The sequence below is a fragment of the Helianthus annuus genome, chromosome 9 (genome assembly GCF_002127325.2).
Source record: "Helianthus annuus cultivar XRQ/B chromosome 9, HanXRQr2.0-SUNRISE, whole genome shotgun sequence".
Classification (NCBI taxonomy): Eukaryota; Viridiplantae; Streptophyta; class Magnoliopsida; order Asterales; family Asteraceae; genus Helianthus; species Helianthus annuus.
In genome coordinates, this window is record NC_035441.2 from 124318132 (window position 1) to 124340740 (window position 22609).

The 22609-nt window shown below is 35.5% G+C and overlaps 1 protein-coding gene and 2 long non-coding RNA genes across 5 annotated transcripts; 2 read left to right on the plus strand and 1 right to left on the minus strand.

The window, feature by feature from the left end:
• Positions 1-346: 346 nt before the first annotated feature.
• On the minus strand, positions 347-8949 carry LOC110878518 (late embryogenesis abundant protein At5g17165). 2 transcript variants are annotated; one of them, XM_022126834.2, is made up of 3 exons: positions 8669-8949; positions 2422-2478; positions 347-786 (listed from the first exon to the last, which is right to left on the minus strand). In XM_022126834.2, the coding sequence occupies exons 1-3, from the start codon at positions 8746-8748 to the stop codon at positions 576-578; spliced, it is 348 nt and encodes a 115-aa protein (XP_021982526.1). In that variant the 5' UTR covers positions 8749-8949; the 3' UTR covers positions 347-575. The 2 variants fall into 2 exon arrangements, with proteins under 2 accessions (XP_021982526.1, XP_021982527.1); XM_022126835.2 differs by lacking the exons at positions 347-786; positions 2422-2478 and adding an exon at positions 3756-4194 and having other exon boundaries at positions 8669-8826.
• A 1715-nt stretch (positions 8950-10664) lies between these two features.
• LOC110874636 lies at positions 10665-13244 on the plus strand. 2 transcript variants are annotated; one of them, XR_002556105.2, is made up of 3 exons: positions 10665-10797; positions 11804-11891; positions 13065-13244. It is a non-coding gene; the product is annotated as an uncharacterized LOC110874636 (long non-coding RNA). The 2 variants fall into 2 exon arrangements; XR_002556104.2 differs by having other exon boundaries at positions 10667-10797; positions 11809-11891.
• A 557-nt stretch (positions 13245-13801) lies between these two features.
• Positions 13802-21408, plus strand: LOC110874635. Its single transcript, XR_002556103.1, has 3 exons — positions 13802-13907; positions 19808-19876; positions 21236-21408. It is a non-coding gene; the product is annotated as an uncharacterized LOC110874635 (long non-coding RNA).
• Positions 21409-22609: the final 1201 nt, after the last annotated feature.

The following is a 22609-nucleotide window of genomic DNA, read 5'->3' on the forward strand; positions in this document are numbered from 1 at the left end:
GGCTTGTTCAACAAGTTTTCCTCTCCTATATATGCTCCTTTTGTATCTCATTGTATGACATCTTATTCAATGAAAGATCAAATCCCTTTCTTTCTATATTTCTTTTACATTCTTTTGCTATTAGGCTAGTTTTACAATATATTTCTAATTCTCAATGTGAAAAAATCTTTTGATTTTTTAAAATTCGTCGTATAAACAATTTTCTTTTAAATTTATCTGAAAGTCTGTTGCAAAATTGTCCATCAGTGTTCAGATTTCCCATATCCTGATATTCGAAGAAGTATTTGGAATGAATTTCCTTCGGTACAATATAGGCTAGGTCATTGGTGATACTTATTCATCCGTGTTGTTGGGCATGTTGTTTGGATTAACATAAATCAAAATCCCAAAAATGGATTGTTCACATACTTCCATAATTTACATACATCCCACACAGTACCATCCTAGACCACCACCTCATTTATTCCTTATTACACATATATTTAGCATATAACATACTACCACCAAATCATACATTAACCTCCTCACGGGCGAGTTGGTTTCTCTAAGTTCTCAAGAGGACGGAAGAAAGCCTTCTACTCCAACACTGAACCATTTACCGCTGTTGGCTCAAATCCCGAGGCTGCATTTGTGCTTTTCTCACCCGCTGGCCCAAATACCCCGGTTTTTGGGTCTGGTACCCAGTACTTTTCTGGTTTTGCTCGGGTAACCGCTTCTTCTGGGACTAATGATGGGCGGATCTGATCCTCTATGTTCTTGTCGTACACAGACGCATGCACTGCCCTCCTGAACACGTATTTGTCTATAAGCAAAATTTCTACTGATTGAACTTCTAAACATGCTAATTTTTTTTTTATCGTAAAATCCTAATTGGTAAGTATGAAACAGGTGTGATTGACCAGTTAAAAATATAAGAAAATGTAGTCACATGCATGCATACTTTATTTAAAAAATTTATATTATTGTTTTAGCTATATCTTATTACTAGTTATTAATTATTATCATACTTATTATATTAATTAAAACTAGAAGGCAAACAAAATATGATACCTCACCAGGGTTGTTCCCAAAAATCCTTAAAGTATTTTGAGCCTCTGGAGTGTAGAAAAAATTTAGCCTCTATTGGGCCATTTTATATTGGTTGTAACTTTAATTTTAAATTATTAGGCCAACTTTTGAATCTGTTTAAATTTTATTAATAGGTATTGATGTGTAAAAGAGTAGCTAGCTTAATTTAAAATTAGTGTTTAACAGGTGCTTTAAATTAGTAAAATGATAATCGATTAAATGTTTAACAAAGTATATATATTTTTCCTTGTGGTTCTCGCAATAAAGAGTGCTTCCTTATCATATATATATATATATATATATATATGAGAAGGATCCGTAACCACTTTTTAGTGCGAGAACCGCGAGAACTAATGTGAACACAACAAAAATACCTAAAAAATCTAAAAAATACCCAATTTTTTTTAATAAAAAACGATACTTTTCGTCAATGAAATTTTTTTTGGAGGCTAAATCTAGCGATTTTATTAAAAAAAAATTTTGTGTGTTTTTTAGATTTTTAGTTTTTTTTTTTTTTTTGAGGGGGGGGGGGGGTTAGGTTTTTAGGGGGTGGGGTTTAGGTTTTTTTTAGGTTTTGGGTGGTGTAGTGGGTTTATTTTGTTGTGTTCACATTGGTTCTCGCGGTTCTTGCAATAAAGGTGGTTCTCGCATGAACCCTACCATATATATATATATATAAGCCGAAAAACCGGGATCTCAGAGAGACCGGTCCCTCGGGCCGTCGCTCTCCCTGCCCTCCCTCATCCATCCTACCCTACCAAACCTAACCCGATTTGTTTCATATATTTGGCCGCTTATAATGACTCCCTGGTGCTTAATCAAATAAATGTATGACATTAGTCAAGGAAGAGGATAAAATATTTATTTCTTCTAGGTTAGAACCTCCAAGTTGCTGGTGCTTAAATAAATATATGACATTAGTCAAGGAAGATGATAAAATATTTATTTCTTATAGGTTAGAACATCCAAGTTGAAAGAGATTCCAACTAGTTTCTTGATTTCATATCCTCATAAACGCATCAAAAAATGAGAGTTAGAGTTGATTGCTCGGTTATGATCCACAATCTGGTTAGTTTATGAAAGATGACACTTTTTCTTAATAGATAGTGCATGTGGATATATTCAATTAATTTTATGAAGGCACTATCTATATTCACATGATGATCATCATCATACGCAGCTCGTTATACCTGTATTCTATCATCTAAAACAATCTATGAAGTGATCTAAATCATGCTAACGCTCAGGGAGATATATATTCACTTGACGATCATCATATGCAACAAGCATGTTATAACTTATACGTGTAGTGAATTGTCCAAAATGATAACTGAAGGATAAAAACTTGTATACCTTAAAACGACGAGATTTGGATGAACTGCAGACGAGGTTCGGATCTGGCTGATAAATCTATTCCCAAAAAAAAGATTATGAAACATCTAAACATTATAAGGACTATTGAAAAAGGCTCCACTTTGAAATTGAAGATGGTACTCCAAAGTTATGGCTCGAGATGTAGTAAAAACATTTTCATCCATCAATCATAATACATCTAGAAGATGATAGACATTTTAATATGGACAAAGCTTATTGTGAAAGTACATTTAGTGATGTCTGGTTGGTTGATATAAAAATGACTTTTATTGTCTCATATCAAATTAATTTGATCTCTTGGTCTAGAAGTACCATAGTTAATCGCAATTGACGCATTAATGGTTATTGCACATATATATATTTAGATGTATTATCGTGCCTAATAAGGAGATAATGATATGTGCTAAAATATATGTTTCGACACCCTTAAGGAAGGAAGACATGAGATTATATTTTTCTAACTCATCCAAACAAGTTTGGCTAGTATTACAAATGCAGGGAATGTAACACAACACAATAGTGGATCTTGTTGCATTCATTTACGAGAAGAGGCTACCCGGAGTTATAGTTGAAGATCACTGGTCAGCTTAAGGAATTGCACATGAGGGGATCAAGCGACAAATCATTACTACAAAGTTTTGGGAACTTTTATAGAAGATCGACGGTTACTCTTTAAAGGATATACAAATGAGGGGAAGTATTATACAAGTTGCACTCTTTTTTCCCTCACTAAGTTTTATTCCACTGGGTTTTCTTAGTAGAGTTTTTATTAAGGGGCAACATACCTGGTCCAGAAGTATCAAAGAGAGAAAGTACGTGTTGTACTATTTTCCATTTTCTAAGTTTTTTGTTCCGCTAGGTTTTCCAAACAATATTTGTAATGAGACAACATCACAAACCGTATGAAGTTGATAACCAATGGTGTTATAAATATATTAAATATTATGGTTATCAACAATTTAAACATATTAGGCTTGTTCAACAAGTTTTCCTCTCCTATATATGCTCCTTTTGTATCTCATTATATGACATCTTATTCAACGAAATATCAAATCCCTTTCTTTTTATATTTCTTTTATATTCTTTTGCTATTAGGCTAGTTTTGCAACATATTTCTAATTCTCAATGTGATCTTTTGATTTTTTTTAAATCCGTCATATAAACAATTTTCTTTTAAATCCATATGAAAGTCCGTCGCGAAATTGTCCATCAGTATTCGGATTTCCCGTATCCTAATATTCGACGAAGTATTTGGAATGAATTTCCTTCGGTACAGTATATGCTAGGTTATTGGTGATACTTATTCATCCGTGTTGTTGGGCATGTTGTTTGGATTAACATAAACAAAATCCCCAAAATGGGTTATTCACATACTTCCATAGTTTACATAGATCCCACATAGTACCATCCGAGACCACCACCTCATTTATTCCTTATTACACGTATATTTAACATATAACATACTACCACCAAATCATACATTGACCTCCTCACGGGTGAGTTGGTTTCTCCAAGTTCTCAAGTGGACGGAAGAAAGCCTTCTGCTCCAACACCGAACCATCCACCGCCTTTGGCTCAGATCCCAAGGCTCCACCTATGCTTTTCTCGCCCGCTGGCCCAAATACCCCGGTCTTCGGGTCTGGTACCCAGTACTTTTCTGGTTCTGCTCGGGTAACCGCTTCTTCTGGGACTAATGATGGGCGGATCTGATCCTCTATGTTCTTGTCGTACACGGACACATGCACTGCTCTCCTGAACACGTATTTGTCTATAAGCAAAATTTCTACTGATGACTTCTAAACAATCTATAAGCAAAATTTCTACTGATTGAACTTCTAAACATGCTAATTTTTTTTTGGTAAAATCCTAATTGGTAAGTATGAAACTGGTTATTATCATACTTATTATATTAGTTAAAACTAGAAGGCAAACAAAATATGATACCCGACCAGGGTCGTTCCCAAGAATCCTTAAAGCATTTTGAGCCTCGGGAGAGTAGAAAAAATCGAGCCTCTATTGGGCCAATTTTAAATTGGTTGTAACTTTAATTTTAAATTATTAGGCCAACCTTAAATTTGTTTAAACTTTATTAATAGGTATTGATGTGTAAAAGAGTAATTTGCTTAATTTAAAATTAGTGTTTAACGGGGCTTTAAATTAATAGAATGATAATCGATTAAATGTAATAACAAAATATATATATATATATATATATATATATATATATATATATATATATATATATATATATATATATATATATATATAGGGGGCTGCTAGAATGAGAACCACCCCGAGTTGTAAGAACCGCGAGAACTACACCCCACAGAACGCCGTTCACCGCGATTTTTTTTTTACAAGTAGATGTGTGCATTATAAACACGGCCGTAAAAAATCACGACGAACGGCGCTCCGTGGGGTGTACTTTTTTACACCTCAAGTTTGGTGTTTTTTAATTTTTTTTCTTTTTTCTTTTTTTTTCACCAAACTTGAGGTGTAAAAAAGTACACCCCACGGAGCGCCGTTCGCCGTGATTTTTTACGGCCGTGTTTATAATGCACACATCTACTTGTAAAAAAAAAATCGCGACGAACGGCGCTCCGTGGGTTGTAGTTCTCGCGGTTCTTACAACTCGAGGTGGTTCTCATTCTAGCGGCTCCCTATATATATATATATATATATATATATATATATATATATATAAAATTCAAAAAATTGGGATCTCAGAGAGACCGGGCCCTTGGGCCGTCGCTCTCCCCGCCTTCCCTCATCCATCCTACCCTACCAAACCTAATCCTATTTGTTTTATTTATTTGGCCGCGTATATTGACTCCCTGGTGGTTAAATAAATATATGACATTAGTCAAGGAAGAGGATAAAATATTTATTTCTTATAGGTTAAAACATCCACGTTGAAAAAGATACCAACTAGTTTCTTGATTTCATATCCTCATAACCCCATCAACAAATGAGAGTTAGAGTTGATTGCTCGGTTATGATCCACAATCTGATTAGTTTATGAAAGATGACACTTTTTCTTAATAGATAGTGCATGTGGATATATTATTATATATATCAATTCACATCGTCCATTTGCGCCAGGAGTCTTTTTTGACTTTTGCTTTCTGCCACTGAAGTTTGCTTCTTTGATTTACCCCCTCAGCATTCATTCCCAAAACACACACGATCATCCTTCTATCATCTCTGCAACCCAATTCTTATCAAAGCCCTAACACCAAACCCATCATCACCGCTCCACCATCCATCTCCGGCACCACCATATATTCCAGAAGTGTGAAATATGTGTGACGGCCATGGTGATTCTACAAATCAAAACTTGAAGTCAGGCACTCCGGTCATCGATCTCAACAACTTCGACAATGATTCATCCACTTCCGGCGACCGATTTAGCCAGAAGACACGCAGTACCCCATACTCCAGCCACAACAACCACGGCCGGCAACGAGTTCGAGTGAGGACCGCGCAACGGCTAGGGTTTCACGGGATCAACAAGTTACGAAGGTGGTAGCTACGATTATGTTGGTTATTGTTCCTATTGAAGCGTCTACATTAAAGCAACTTTGTAGGTTCTGCCAGTTTACGTTTTGTACGACACGATCACAGAATTAAAGCTATGTTTTTTGATATTACACTGATCAATTACGGCTGTTTGTACTTTAATTCAGCTCATATTTGGAATTGTGATGTAGTTTCTTGTGGTTTATTATCGCAATTATGAGTTTGTGATGCAATTTTTGTGGTTTATTATTGCGATTCTGAGTTTGTGATGCAGATTGGTTGTTTATGTTGCAAGTCTGAGTTTTTAGTGATTTTAAACATAACTGTGAATCAATGTCTGGACCGCTTGATCGATTTGCAAGCTCTCATGTATTTGCTGTTCATGGGCTTTTGAGGGGTGACAGGGCAAAGATGAGGGACCAGAGAGAAGAAAAAGATAGTTTGATTTTGAATACTCGAGAGATGAAAGGAGAACAAGAACTGATTCATTGAGAAAGGAAAGCACTAAATGCATCTACTTAATTCAAACATTCTGTTAAGAAAAAGAGCAATAAAAGAAAAAGTGATGGGCGAGTCAATTCTGTTTTAATTGGGGATGTTAGAGATGCAGAGGAGTTACGTGTTTTTGATGCGTTCGGACAAGCGTTCATCTTGGAGGAATTGCTGCATGAGAAAGTCGATCATTATCATATGATTTTGAGGTACTTTAGCTTTTCCATTTCGGTTATATTTTGATCTTTCTTAACTGAACACGGCTTGCTAAGGAACCGATCTTGATATCATTCTTTGTGTTCATTATTTGGCTCTGTTGCCTATGTTTATGCTAAAAATTCCGGTTGGTAGCTTTTTATTAGGTTGATAATGCTCAAATGAAATGAAAAATTAGTAGCTTTTTATTGGGTTAATAATGCTGAAACAAATGGCTGCTTCACATAGTTTAATGCTTCGGTTTAAATTTGCCGAGTAAAAAACTTAAGTCTATCATAGTTTAATGTTCAGTTTTGACAATCTCTGCTATGTCGATTGATTTTGGCTTTATGCAGCCAGGTTTTGTTAACTCTGGTAACGCCAATTGACCGGTTTGGCGTCGGTGGTCGGGTTAACAAGGAATTAATGGATTTGATAGCAGAAACAAAGTTGGTGTTGGATGGTGGATTTTGCAATTCCCACACCAATTCCTATGGCAAAAACTTTAGGTCTTTTTACTATTCTCTAATCCGGATCTATGTTTTTCTACAGCGATTATATTGTGGAGAATGAAAGACAACAAGGAGTGGAAAATTGTTACAGTGTGAATAACATCAAACAAACAATTGATTTAGAATATTAGTAATTGGAATTATTGCACTTATGTTGTATCTTGGGTTAATTTCATAAAGGTTTGAATTATTTTTCTTTTGGATGGCGCAGATCAACCGGCAAGGGCTGCGCAAAGTGGAAACTCCCCTTGCTCGAGGACCCAGGACAACTCGCAGGTTCGAAACCCCCTTACAGAGTTACAGACTTACAGTGGTGCTGCCTCTGTTTTAGAGCGCGCATATGGCTGGGAATTGAACTCATGCCCGGGCAGGAACCTCCGAAGAGTAAACCTTCCCACCTCCCCCTTGGCCACTGGAACAAAGGCTCATTATTCATTTTTTTGATAAATTTTTTTTAGTCTTGGAGAACATGATCACTATGCCAGACCTAATTAAAAAAAATATTAGTTTGCGTTGCGATATACACTATGATCGTGACCCGTTTGTTCTCTACATTATGTTATGTTATCAAACCGAGAATGATTCGGTTTAGCGCGTCGCAACGCGCGCGGGTATAAAACCTAGTTCAATTAATTTTATGAAGGCACTATCTATATTCACATGATGATCATCATCATACGCAGCTCATTATACCTGTATTCTATCATCTAAAACAATCGATCTAAATCATGCTAACGCTCAGAGAGATATATATTCACTTGACGATCATCATATGCAGCAAGCACATTATAACTTATACATAGGGTTGTAAACGAACAGAACGTTCAGTGAACAGTTCGTGAACCGTTCGGCGGGAAGTTCGTTTATGTTTGTTTGATAAGCTTAACGAACGAACACGAACAAAAAATTTCGTTCGATAAGCTTAACGAACGAACACGAACGAAGGTCTCGTTCGTTCGACTGCGTTCGTGAACGTTCGGTAATAGTTCGTTTATGTTCGTCCGTGTTCGTTCGTTTATGTCTGTTCGTGTTCGGTTTTTTATGTTTATTTTTCTAAAAGTTTTTAATGTTTTATTAATTTTTTACTTTCCCCCATATGTATTTCCCTCTCTCTGGCCCTCTCCCTCTTTGATATCACGCTCCTTCATTCAGCCTATCTCCAATCGATAGAACCCAATATCATCCATCCCTTCAATCTTTAAATGGTACAATGTTTAAGATTAACTGTTCCTTTTTTTAATTTTCAAAATTAAAGTTCATTTGTGTCTGTTTGCGTTCGTGGTTAGTGTTCACGAACTGTTCGCGAACAACCAAAATTCCTTAACGAACGAACACGAACACAAACTTCTGTTCGTCATGTGTTCGCGAACAGTTCACGAACATCCAAATTTCCTTAACGAACGAACACGAACATAGCTTTGTTCGTGTTCGTTCGGTTCGTTTGCAGCCCTACTTATACGTGTAATGAATTATCCAAAGTGATAACTGAATGATAAAAACTTGTATACCTTAAAACGACAAGATTTGGATGAACTGCAGGTGAGGTTCGGATCTGGCTGAGAAATCGGTTCCCAAAGCTGGCGGCCATACAACAACCTTTTTTTTTCCAAGAGAGAAAGAGTAGACAATAGGCAGGCGAAAAGAGGGCGAACAAACCAATAACAAAAGGCAGGTAGGTGGCTTATGTCTCTTTATATAGTAATAATAATAAATAAAATATACGTGTACAGATACATCAAGTTTACTACCTTCTCAATTTATGCACCAAACTTATAATCTTAAAGGCATAGTTTATTAAGGGTTCAACATGGTCACTTCATCAACAATTTAAAGTCAAACTTAACATATACAAAACTATATATTTAAGGTAGGTGTCTTATGTGATCCCTTTATATAATAACAATAAAATAATAATAATAATAATAATAATAATAATAATAATATGTACGGATACCTCAATTTTACTAACCTCTCAATTTATGCACCAAATTTATAATGTTAAAAGACAGTTTATAAAAGGTGCGGCTCGCGAGCTACTCGAGATCGGCTCGATAAAAAGCACGAATGAGCCGAGCCTTATCGAGCCCGAGCTTGAAATTAGGATCGATTAGATATCGAGCCCGAGCTCGAGCCTTATATGTGTAGCTCGTTTAGGCTCGACGAGCCTTATCGAGCTTAGTACATTTTAGGGTTTAAACTATGTATTACTTTTTGAATGATCTAGATGTTCTTTTTTAGTTGAGTTCTCAAACTATCGAGTCGAGCTCGAGCCGAGCCTTGGCTCATTAACAACCAAAAACGAGCTCGAGACGAGCTTTAGCTTGTTTTAACTTGTGCCTTAGATTCTTAGATCGAGCTTTTGAGCCGAGCTCGAGTTTTAAGTTTTACTAACGAGCCGAGCTCGAGCCCAAAATCCATGGCTCGAATCAAGCCGAGCTCGAGCTCAGCTCGACTCGTTTACACCAACACGTTTCAACATGGTCAATTCATCAACAATTTAAGTCAAACTTAACATATACAAAACTATGTATTTAGTGACATTTTCATTTATTTCTTCGTATATATATCCAGTCAGGATTTTAATTTTAACTCCTAAAGTTGGCGTGTTTATTTGAGAAAAGTAACTTTTTTTCCTTTTACTCGTGAGAATACAATGCCAAACATTTTTATACGGTTTCTAAAAGATATAAAATCATACAAATCCAACAGAATTCTAAAAGTTTTTTTTTTCGGATTTTAACTCGTGAGAACACAATGACAAACATTTTTATATGGTTTTTAAAATACATAAAATCATACAAATCCAACAGAATTCTGAGAGATTGAGAGATGAGAGCGTTGTCATCAGAAAATAAGAATCAAATATGAATCAAACATGGTTAACCCGTCAAAAAATGGGCCTTTAACATGAGCCTCTAGCATCAACTTTACACTCTACGTTGTGTCCCGTTAAGAATGTGTAAGATTACAGTGTTGTTATAAAAACGAACATAATCTGATATGTTGATCTATTTTTTAATGTTTTGTTTTTGTGTTAACGGTGTATTATACCAAAATCAAAATCGTCTTGAGGTTTACTCATTTTTACTTGTCACATCTAAAATGATTTTTTTGTTCCATCTAATTAAAATGTTATACTACACAAAGCCGACTGTGGGCCATTAAGGAAGTACAAGCACACAAAATGGAGGTGGCAAGGATGAGAATGCTAAGGTGGATGTGTGGGTACAGAAGGTTAGACTGTAACGCCCCAAAACTCGGGTCTAAATATTTTATTTGGACATTTTATTAGGTTGGCATAAGTAAGTAGGATTTATTGGTTAAGTGGGATATTTCACTAATAACCAAGTTATCTAACTTGATTAGATAGTGCTAGCTATAAATTAAGAATGGAAAACATTGGGGGTCAAATAGATAAGAGAGAACATGAGGGACTAAGATTGCCAAATGTGAATCTGAATTTAATTAAAAACAAAATCTCACACACACTAGATGGGTGTGTGCGTGAGAACGATCAGGAAGAAGAAAAAGGGGTGAAACCCTAGTTCTCAAGAAAGCTTCAAATTGACAAGGAAATTAGGCTCAAATCCAATGCATGAACTCGATTTCTTGGCCATCTAGCCCTAACAAATATACGGTAAGTTGTAATTTTGGATTTGATGATGTTTATATGAATTGGGTTATGATCAATCCTTTAAATTGTGTGAAATCAAGCATGATTATATGTTAAGGATATAGTATAGAATGCGAATTATACACGATTTTGATGTTATTTGAGGTTTTTGTGAAAAACCCACTTGTAGAAGTAATGCTATGAAGATGATGATGTTGTATGTGCTAAATCAAACATAGTTTTGATATATATATGAGTTGGATATTGTGGATTATTGTTAATGACCTTGATCTAGGATGAAAGTTAGGTGAGGTTAGGGGAAATTTGATGATCTTGATATGAGTTAGTAAGAATATGCAAAGAATGCTTGTACATAATGTTTTGTTAGTAGTACACCCGCCAAGTGTTTGATGAAATGCCTAAGAGAGCAAAATTGTGAAATTGTATGAAGGTTGTGGGTAATTATGTATAGAAGGTGCTTATGGTGTAGCCGTTAGCAAAACAATAAGTTAAGTATGCTTAAGGTGGAGTCCATACGAAAACTCGGATTTGAATGTATGGTTTGGTAAAATCATGCATTAGGAACTTGTATCTTATGCTCCAATGATGTGATGCTCGCCATGTAATTGATGTGCGTGATTTATGGTGATTAAGAATGAATGTGTACGAATGTGAAATGCGTAGTTTATTGTTAGTGATAATGTTGGAGTTATGTTGTGTACATAAGTAAGATGATAATTTTGATTGAGTGAATGTTGAATAATGCGGTTGTCGAATGTAGAGTTATAAAAGCATAAGTATGTGTAAATTGGTTGTGTATATTGTGTATGTGACTAGGTGATCGTGTAGTTGTATGTGTTGTACAACATTATGTATGAAATTAATATGATGTTATTAATATGGTCTATGTGGTTGACAAATCATGTCGTATGCGCGTTAGTGAAAGTCAATATAGATAAGAGTTGGAAAAATGTATGTTAATATGAATGAGTATGAATACTAACATTATTATGGCATGACGGCATGAAAGAATAGGAACCACACTAACACGGACCAAGCATGGAAAGCTAACGGGTCAAGCGGAAGCGAGGGAGCAAGCATGGACACTAACGCTTAAGGTAAGTGACCCCGACTCACTTCTTAGTGTAAATGTAGAATTCTAATATTTATATGTGTGGATAAGAATCATGCAAGGGATATGTAATGATTGTGAGTTTTAAGTTAAGTGTTATTTTAGTATAACGAAGGAATTGTTATAACAAAGGAAATTTGATGGTAATAAACGGGTCGAATAATCTTGTATAAGTAAGGTAGCAATGATGAAGTTTGTAAAGATTAAGGACCCGGGGTAAGGATTCTTAGTATAAGATGTAGGGAAATGTTTTACGGACAATTAGTAACAAGTTCCAAGTGATTCGGACGCAAAACCAACGAGTTACGCGAGTTTTAGTATTTAAAATGATGGCTGAACTGGGCATCACCGTAGCTTACGGTGCCCACCGTAAGCTACGGTGGGTGCTGGGAATGTTATTTCTGCCGTAAGGCAGGTTAAGGCTGCCGTAAGGTTTTGGGGGCCACCGTACGGTGGAGGTCTGATGTAATTGTTTTGTTTATGTAATTTCTTCGTTTTTCCTCGAACGCGGACCCCGTGAACCCATTCCAAGCCTCGTTAAGTCTTTATAATATTCCTTAACCCTACCAAAGGGCTTGGTTAGTTACGGATGAGTATGAAACTCATTTTTAAGATCCGAAACATATCTGAAAGATATTTTAAAAGCGTTTATGACATGTGATTTCAGTTTGGGATGTGTGAGCGTGTACGCGGGGTAATGAAATTAAGTATATGTAATGTATGCATGTATGTAAGTGTGTGAGTAGGTATGTTTGTGTGTATTAGTGTATGTATGTATGTATGTATGTAAGCACCTAAGTAGGTAAGTTGTACGCCGTAATGTATGCATGTATGTAAGTAGATGAGTAGGTATTTTTGTATGAAGTAATGTATGTATGAATGTGTGTAGGTATGTATGTACGTAGTTATGTATGTAATGCATACGTGGTTTCAATACTCTTAAGTATTGACGATATTAACAGTGTGCCTCGAGAATGAAATGTGGTGCAGGTTCTCCATCGAGGTTCGCTAAGGATTAGACACCCGGATGCAATGACTATATCTAGAAAGATAACGGGATGGAAAGAATATGTGGATAGAACAAATCGAGACTACACGATTAAGAATCTTGTTTGTATATAATGTATGCTAATGTTTCGATTGTATGTGGTGGGTGCAGGTAGTACGAATCACAGATTTTCATCACAAGGAGTAGCGATCAAAGACCGAGTCACAAGTCAGATTGTACGGGAATACTTGATTACGTAAATTGATAGTTATAAGTTATGCTTCTGTTATGTAAATGAGTACAAAAGATAATCTTGTTGTAAGAAGGTATTTTATAATGAACTTGCAAGTAGGTCAAAAATGTGTTTATTGAAAGAAATTTTATAGTACGAATTTTCCGCTGCGTCTTTTCAGTTAAAGCGTGTTAGGGTGTTACATAGACCGAATAAGAAATGATGTTTTTAGTGAGAGGTTAGAAGTAGCTAGTATATCAGATAAGATAAAAAAGAAAAGATTGAGTGTAACACCCCAAAAACAGGTTTATTAATTATATTAAAGTAATCGAAAATAAACGGGTAAAATACCGTAAGTGGTAAAAAAAAGTGAGTGGAAGCTTTGAGGAAATAAAGCTTATAAAAGGACCGAGGTAACGGGGCTTAAAAATAAAACGGGTTATGACTTCCCCGAACCCACCAAGTAACTAGGAATATCAACCTAGTTAGTTAAGTGTTGTTAAAATGCCATTGGAACTTGGTTAATAATACTTTTATAACTCTACAAAAGTTGAAGGGCCAAAAGTGATAAAACTAAAAACGGTTTTATTAAATAAAACATAAAAACCCAAAAACACACACACAGTGTGTGTTCAGGTCGTAGACAACACGCGGGGGGGGGGGGGCAAGACTTCTCCAACCTAACCCTAACTTGCTCAAATTGATCGATTTGAAAGGCCAAATCAGTTCCAAATCGAAATCCAAACACAAATCAGTAATCATCTCAGTGAAGCGATCACAAGGTATGTCAAATTTTCATATTTGGTGAAGTTATGTTTTTTTTTATGAACACTCAAAATCAAATCCTGGAATGAATGTTAAAAGAATGAGCGATATTGTGATGAATCTATGCCTAGGAACAAACCCTAGTCAAAAAATTGATGAATTAAGATTAAAAATAGGAATTTGATAACCACCCATATATGTGTAAGTGGGTTTTTATATCATTGTGATGAACATATGATTATGTATGTTAAATTGTGAGAAAAATTGATGTTATGATGAAAGCCTTGATATTGTGCATGAATACTAGGCATAAGAGCTTGATTATTGTGAATAAAACTTGGTTAAAAGTTGATTAGGAGCTAAATTGATGAAAGTATGAAAATCATGCCCACAAGGTGTTTGTTAGAATATCTAAACGAACACTAATATGTTGAACTTTTGAAAGAAACATGTGATTAAATAATATGGCAAATTACGTGTAAAATAAAGTGAAATGAGTTCTAAACACATTGTTGGTTGAACTCTATAGGCAAGGTAATTGAATCATCAAGCGGAAAAGCCGGAGCGGACACGCGCTTGAAAGATAAAACTTTAAAAGGTACGCGACTTGTCGTCTCGTTACACTTATGTAGATAAACCTAGTCGTAGATATGTTTAATATTGATATAGCGAAAATGATTGCGTTTGGTATATCAATGAAGTGATGTAACTCACTCGACAACCAAACGGGTCAAAATAGTTAAATAAATATGTTTGTTGATGATATTTTTAAAATAGCCGTGTTGGAATGTCAATGAAGTGATGTAACTCACTCGACAAATCAAACGGGTCAAATGATGGTCGAAATGATAGTGTGCGAAGTGGCTTAAACATCACTCGTTAAATTGGGTTATAAAAGCGTAAACCATGGAATGCAAGTGATATGCTAAGGTTGACAAGCCCGGAAATGGGTAACTATGGTTGGAAACCGAAGTTGATGAATTAGGCAAGTACGTAACTATGGTTTCGTTACGTTATATTTGTTTATGTATTTTGTTAGTAGTCTTTGAAATTAGCGTAATATATATGAAATTGGGTATTGGGTTGAAGTGACGAAGTCACTAAATAAACAAATGAGTCAAATGTTGGTTAAGATAGGTTTGGTGTGCCGCGAAGTGGTGATTTCCATTAGACAACCAAACAGGTCAAAGAATTGATAAATTTGTAGTACTTGAAGTGAATTTGATAGTCACTCATAGATGGTGAATTATGGAAATGAAGTCCGTTGAACGGACGCGCCAAAAGCTTAGTTTCTCTTAGTAAGAACCCATGATATGGGTCAAAAGACATGAAACATAGTTGTTGATTTAGTAACAATGTTCATAAGTAAAATCGTTCTTAACAAACACAACATATCGCGTGCATAAATATAGAGAATAGTGGTGAAACGCTAATGTTGTCTAGCCCGGGGAAATGGGTAATTGCGTTTAGAAATCATTAAGACTGAATAATGTAAGGTTTCTAGGCGATCAGCCTATAAACGAGATTTTATGCAAATAATGATAATAAATGGGTTCCTATTTAAATTACGGACACGTAGGAAAAATAATCACGAAAAACGGTCTTGCGAAACAAAAGTTATGGCGGTTTTAAGTTAGATTTTTTATTAAAATTGGAGTTGGGCGATTTCAGCTCAAAATGCAGGAAACCTTCTATGAAAAAGGGGTTGTCACGCCCCGCAACGAAATTCATCAAATCAGTCGCGCCCCGCCATGGCTTCTGGCGGCCCACGAAGACCTAGACTAAGTCTGTCGCGCCCTGCGACAGACTGCAGAGTTGGGATTTTTGTTTATTTTGTTCTTTTTTGCAATTCGGACTTGTTTAAACTGATTAATTGATCATCAAAACTAACCTTATTGTTGGTTTTAATATTAGGTGATGTAGGTGGCATTCCGGATGGTGATCAAGCATAAGTTACGAACCGAACACGATACTTTTTGAGGCTTCCGCGAATGATGTCTTTTAGTTGTTTGTTCTAAAAACATGTGAACTCTTAGATGTTTAAAACTAGTATGGTTATGTAACTTATACAACTTAGTTTGTTTCAACATTAACTCTTCAAAGTTTTTGAATGGTCGTATTTTTACTTATAAATACGCTTATTTTTGCATATAAATATAATTTATTTGAGATAGGTGTTACAAGTTGGTAATCAGAGCTCAAGGTTGTTAACAAAGTGTGTTCGGTTTGAAGCTTGATCAAACATCCGGTAAGAATTAGTCATTTAGTAGATTTTATTTGAATATTAGAAAAAGGAAATTGATTTGATGTGCACGGGAAGAGCGTGTTAACACACCCAAACCCGGAAAGTGTACTAAACATGAACGGTTTAAGCAAGTGGTAAACTTGGCTAAACCAAAGCGAATGATGCATATGTTATAAAATGAAATGTTTAATATTGACATAAACATTACAGATTCGAGTTGTCTAGTGTTGATAAAAGATGATTAGGTAGTATAAATCCTAACCATAGATTGATTATAAAATAAGTACTTATGAAATAAGTATATTTGAATGCCTCGTATAACAATACATGCAACATTGAATAGCAAGATTAATAATAAATTGGAAATGTTCGAATGATATAGATAAATAATCTAAATGGAGGAAGGTTCAGAAGCATGACAAAGAACATGCTAGCAAAGAACTTAAATCAAGTGATGACTTGAGACAGCGGAGTACATCAAGGCGAGTATCAATCAGGTACACGTTATAAATTACGATAAGACAAGTAGAATGCAATAATTCACATAATGAACGATAGTTGCATATGGGCATATATGATTAGTGAAATGAATGAATTATGTAAAAGAAAAAAATATATATACGTATATATATATATATATATATATATAAATAAGTAATGGCAAGTATGTGAAAACGAGGTAAAAGTAATCTCGATAAATATTGCAATGGGAAGGAGTGCACGTACACTCGAACCCGGGAATGCAATGAAAGATAAGTGTCATAATGGGAAGGACTGTGCGTACACTCGAACTCGGAACTTAATGAAGTGAATAAATGTTGTGTTGGGAAGGAATGTAATTACACTCAAACCCGGAATTTGCAATAGTAGTAAATGGCGAAGACAAGGTTATAGACCTGGCCAAACCAAATAAAAACATGTAGAAACGTCGTTTATATTGATAAACGATGTGGGAAAATTCCATACAACGACATGGAATAATAAAATGAAATGAATTGATTTATGTTATTGTTACAATGGAATGATGTCAACCATAGTTGGCGATGATACGGTATCCCCCATGACTGAGGGGATGCACGAAAGGATCTATGGGAAAGTCAAAAAGGCTACTGAAGCCGTTTAACCCGGAATAATGGAAGGCTATAAGTCACCATGACGACAACAAAGAAAGAAAAGATTAACGAGTTGAGAGAAAACCCATTGGGGTGAGTATTGCAGGTACACGTATTAAAATTTCATTAAGATAATGTTGGCAACAATTAGACAATGGATTAAGGCTAAGAATGAGAAATTAAGACTTGGGCGGAAAATATCCTCAAGGAAAACTAAATGAATGATACGTATTATTCGCCACTGCGAATAAGAAAGTATCGTTAAATGCGGATTTAGAAACTTGGGTATGGGTAACCATCCAAGTAACACGTTATCAATTAAATCCTTATGAGGAAGAACAATGATCACGTTGATGGGCGTGATTGTATAAAAGAGTAGTAAAATTAACATTTTAAAAGTGATGGAACGAAAACGGGCAAACCTCAAAAGTCGTATAACAGTATAGTGGTTTTACCGAATAAGGCTTAAGAAATGGACCTTCGAGACGTTAATAAAAGAGACGGACCTAAGGGTGCGAACAAAAGAAAGATGGGTGTTCAAACCAAATAAGTAAAATGTTTGATAATAAAGTAAGACGCAAGCCGGGTAACGGAAGCGTAATACATTAAGATAACGAGCCCGAGAGAAGGGATAAGAATCAAAGTAAACGAAAATATAAACTAACAAATGAGAATGTTAAGGCATAGGGATAAAGCTTGATTGTCATAAGTGATGAAATTCACACGAACAAGTCAAACAAGATAAATAAATGAATAAAGGACCTGGTTGAATAAAGGCGATGGATTTCGCTAATACGACCGAAAAGACCTTTGGGTCACAAATAGAAAGGAACGAACTGTTGGGGTTTCACCTTAAAAAAGGTGGAAATCTAAAAAAAAAGCCTACGAGGCTAAGTGAGAGAACCTACGGGTCAATAATGTAAAGCGAGAAAACTGGTTGTAACTCCCCATGTAAAATAATAACGGGAGGTAAGGTTAGTGTAAAAGCGATGGGTTTCGCTAGGTCAACCTAATGGGTTAAAATGAAGAGATCATGAAAGGTCTGGTTGACAAAAATGAAGGATTTCACTAAAACACTAAAAGAATGGGTGCAAGATGATACATTCGAAAGAAAGAATTTCGATAATAAAAAGTTTTATATAAACGTAAATATGACGTGATGCGATCACAGTCAAGAAAAGTAATATGGAATATAACCACGTTATAGTGTGAACTATGAAATGGGGATAATAGAAGTTTGTAAGCCTTAAGAAGGCAAAGTGGATATACCCGAGCGATGGGGTATAAGGTAACCGGTGACTAATAAGTCTAACCGCCAAGATAAGCAATCAATAAAGATAAAGGATAAGAGCCGAAGGTAACGGCCCGCGAGGCCTTACACGTAAAAGGCGCATACGCTTAGAAACCAAAAAGACATCACTATACTTCCCTAGTAAGATTAGTGAATGCGAGCAATGCCCAAGTAGATCACCAAAAATCAGGTTCATTAAATTTAACCCATTGAACTACGTGATAAATGTTTCGAGGACGAAACCTCTTTAAGGGGGGTAGACTTGTAACACCCCAAAAATAGGTTTATTAATTATATTAAAGTAACCGAAAATAAACGGGTAAAATACCGTAAGTGGTAAAAAAAGTGAATGGAAGCTTTGGAGGAAATAAAGCTTATAAAAGGACCGAGGTAACGGGGCTTAAAAAATAAAACGGGTTATGACTTCCCCGAACCCACCAAGTAACTAGGAATATCAACCTAGTTAGTTAAGTGTTGTTAAAATGCCATTGGAACTTGGTTAATAATACTTTTATAACTCTACAAAAGTTGAAGGGCCAAAAGTGATAAAACTAAAAATGGTTTTATTAAATAAAACATAAAAACCCAAAAACACGCACACAGTGTGTGTTCAGGTCGTAGAGAACACAGGGGGGCGAACAAGACTTCTCCAACCTAACCCTAACTTGCTCTAATTGATAGAATTGAAAGGCCAAATCAGTTCCAAATTGAAATCCAAATACAAATCAGTAATCGTCTCAGTGAAGTGATCACAAGTTATGTCTAATTTTCATATTTGGTGAAGTTATGATTTTATGATGAACACTCAAAATCAAATTCTGGAATGAATGTTAAAAGAATGAATGATATTGTGATGAATCTATGCCTAGGAACAAACCCTAGTCGATAAATTGATGAATTAAGATTAAAAAAATAGGAATTTGATAACCACCCATATATGTGTAAGTGGGTTTTTATATCATTGTGATAAACATGTGATTATGTATGTTAAATTGTGAGAAAAATTGATGTTATAATGAAAGCCTTGATATTGTGCATGAATACTAGGCATAAGAGCTTGATTATTGTGAATAAAACTTGGTTAAAAGTTGATTAGGAGCTAAATTGATGAAAGTATGAAAATCATGCCCACAAGGTGTTTGTTAGAATGTCTAAACGAACACTAATATGTTGAACTTTTGAAAGAAACGTGTGATTAAATAATATGGCAAATTACGCGTAAAATAAAGTTAAATGAGTTCTAAACACATTGTTGGTTGAACTCTATAGGCAAGGTAATTGAATCATCAAGCGGACAAGCCGGAGCGGACACGCGCTTGAAGGATAAAGCTTTGAAAGGTACGCGACTTGTCGTCTCGTTACACTTATGTAGATAAACCTAGTCGTAGATATGTTTAATATTGATATAGCGAAAATGATTGCGTTGGTATGTCAATGAAGTGATGTAACTCACTCGACAACCAAACGGGCCAAAATAGTTAAATAAATATGTTTGTTGATGATATTGTTTAAAATAGCCGTGTTGGAATGTCAATGAAGTGATGTAACTCACTCGACAAACCAAACGGGTCAAATGATGGTCGAAATGATAGTGTGCGAAGTGACTTAAACGTCACTCGTTAAATTGGGTTATAAAAGCGTAAACCATGGAATGGAAGTGATACGCTAAGGTTGACAAGCCCGGAAATGGGTAACTATGGTTGGAAACTAAAGTTGATGATTTAGGCAAGTACGTAACTACGGTTTCGTTACGTTATATTTGTTTATGTATTTTGTTAGTAGTCTTTGAAATTAGCGTAATATATATGAAATTGGGTATTGGGTTGAAGTGACGAAGTCACTAAATAAACAAATGAGTCAAATGTTGGTTAAGATAGGTTTGTGTGTCGCGAAGTGATGATTTCCATTAGACAACCAAACAGGTCAAATAATTGATATATTTGTAGTACTTGAAGTGAATTTGATAGTTACTCGTAGATGGTGAATTATGGAAATGAAGTCCGTTGAACGGACGCCAAAAGCTTAGTTTCTCTTAGTAAGAACCCATGATATGGGTCAAAAGACATGAAACATAGTTGTTGATTTAGTAACAATGTTCATAAGTGAAATCGTTCTTAATAAACACAACATATCGTGTGCATAAATATTGAGAATAGTGGTGAAACGCTAATGTTGTCTAGCCCGGGGAAATGGGTAATTGCGTTTAGAAATCATTAAGACTGAATAATGTAAGGTTTGATATATAACCAAATGGGTCAAATAAATAAAAAGGGAGATTTCTAGGCGATCAGCCTATAAACGAGATTTTATGCGAATAATGATAATAAACGGGTTCGTATTTAAATTACGGACTCGTAGGAAAAAGAATCACGAAAAACGGACTTGCAAAACAAAAAAAAGTTATGGCGGTTTTAAGTTAGATTTTTTATTAAAATTGGAGCTGGGCGATTTCAGCTCAAAATGCAGGAAACCTTCTGTGAAAAAGGAGTTGTCAGGCCCCGCGACGAAATTCATCAAATCAGTCGCGCCCCGCCATGGCTTCTTGCGGCCCGCGAAGACCTGGACTAAGTCTGTCGCACCCCGCGACAGACTGCAGAGTTGGGATTTTTGTTTGTTTTGTTCTTTTTTGCAATTCGGACTTGTTTAAACTGATTAATTGATCATCAAAACTAACCTTATTGTTGGGTTTGATATTAGGTGATGTAGGTGGCATTCCGGATGGTGATCAAACATAAGTTACGAACCGAACACGATACTTTTTGAAGCTTCCGCGAATGATGTCTTTTAGTTGTTTGTTCTAAAAACATGTGAACTCTTAGATGTTTAAAACTAGTATAGTTATGTAACTTATACAACTTAGTTTGTTTCAACGTTAACTCTTCAGAGTTTTTGAATGGTCGTATTTTTACTTATAAATACGCATATTTTTGCATATAAATATAATTTATTTGAGACAGGTGTTACATTGAGATGTGAAGAGGAGGCAAATGATAGAGCCAGTTAGAGTGGTTGAAACTCTCGAGGCGGGGGGGAGGAGTAGAGGCAGGCCCAAAATTACTTGGGATGAGCGGATTAGGCAGGATTTGCAAGGATTGCACCTCTCTGAGAACATGGTCCATAATAGGAGTTCGTGGAGACGTAGGATTAAAGTCAAGGATTTCTAAGGGAGGGTACAATTGTGTTTTAGGTATGGGGCATTGTCGTAGATATGCTTACATGTTAGGTGGAACTTACATGCATTTCTCATCTTGTATCTATGTGTATAGGTTGTTTGTGATGTTATATTTGTCTTATTTACTATGTATTCTTTCACCACTGATATTATATTAGTAGCTTCATGCACACACACACACACCTCATGTTCTATTTATTTTTTTCTTGGGTGTTTTGGAGCCGAAGGTCTCACTAGAAGCAGTCTCTCAATCTCTTGGGGTAGAGCTAAGATGTGCCTATATCACACCCTTCCTTGACCTTACCAATAGCTTTGCTATTTGTGGAATTTTACTGGGCATGGTTGTTGTTGTCCTTTATCTTTGCGTTTTATAGTAATTTTCATCCCTGAGTTTGACAATTTAGTACGACTTTCGTCCCTCTAAATTTGAACTCAGACCATAAAAATCACAAGATTTCAAACTTTACTCTATTTTTTTTTTTTTTTGGGGGGGGGGGGGGGGGGTGGGGGTGGGTGGGTGGGTGGTTCGGTGTTGATGGAGATTTCTCCCATCCAAATTAATAAAATAACAGATGTTGATTTGTTATCTCATACAAATTACAAATAGTCAAAACACGCAAAATACACGGGTTAGGGATATATATATATTTTAACTTGAATTTTATACTTTACGAATCTAGTGTAAAAAGTGGTTAGAATCATTTCAATAATATATTATTTTCTTGTGTATTATATAAACCATAGATTGTCATATACAGAAGCTTATTGTATTGTATGAAACATTTTTAACCTATGAAATCTAGAAAGCCTTCAAGATGCAACATGTGTATCTAGGAATAAAAGGTATATGCGTCAAATGGTTCAATATTATGCACAGATTACACTTGAGAGTGAGGGAT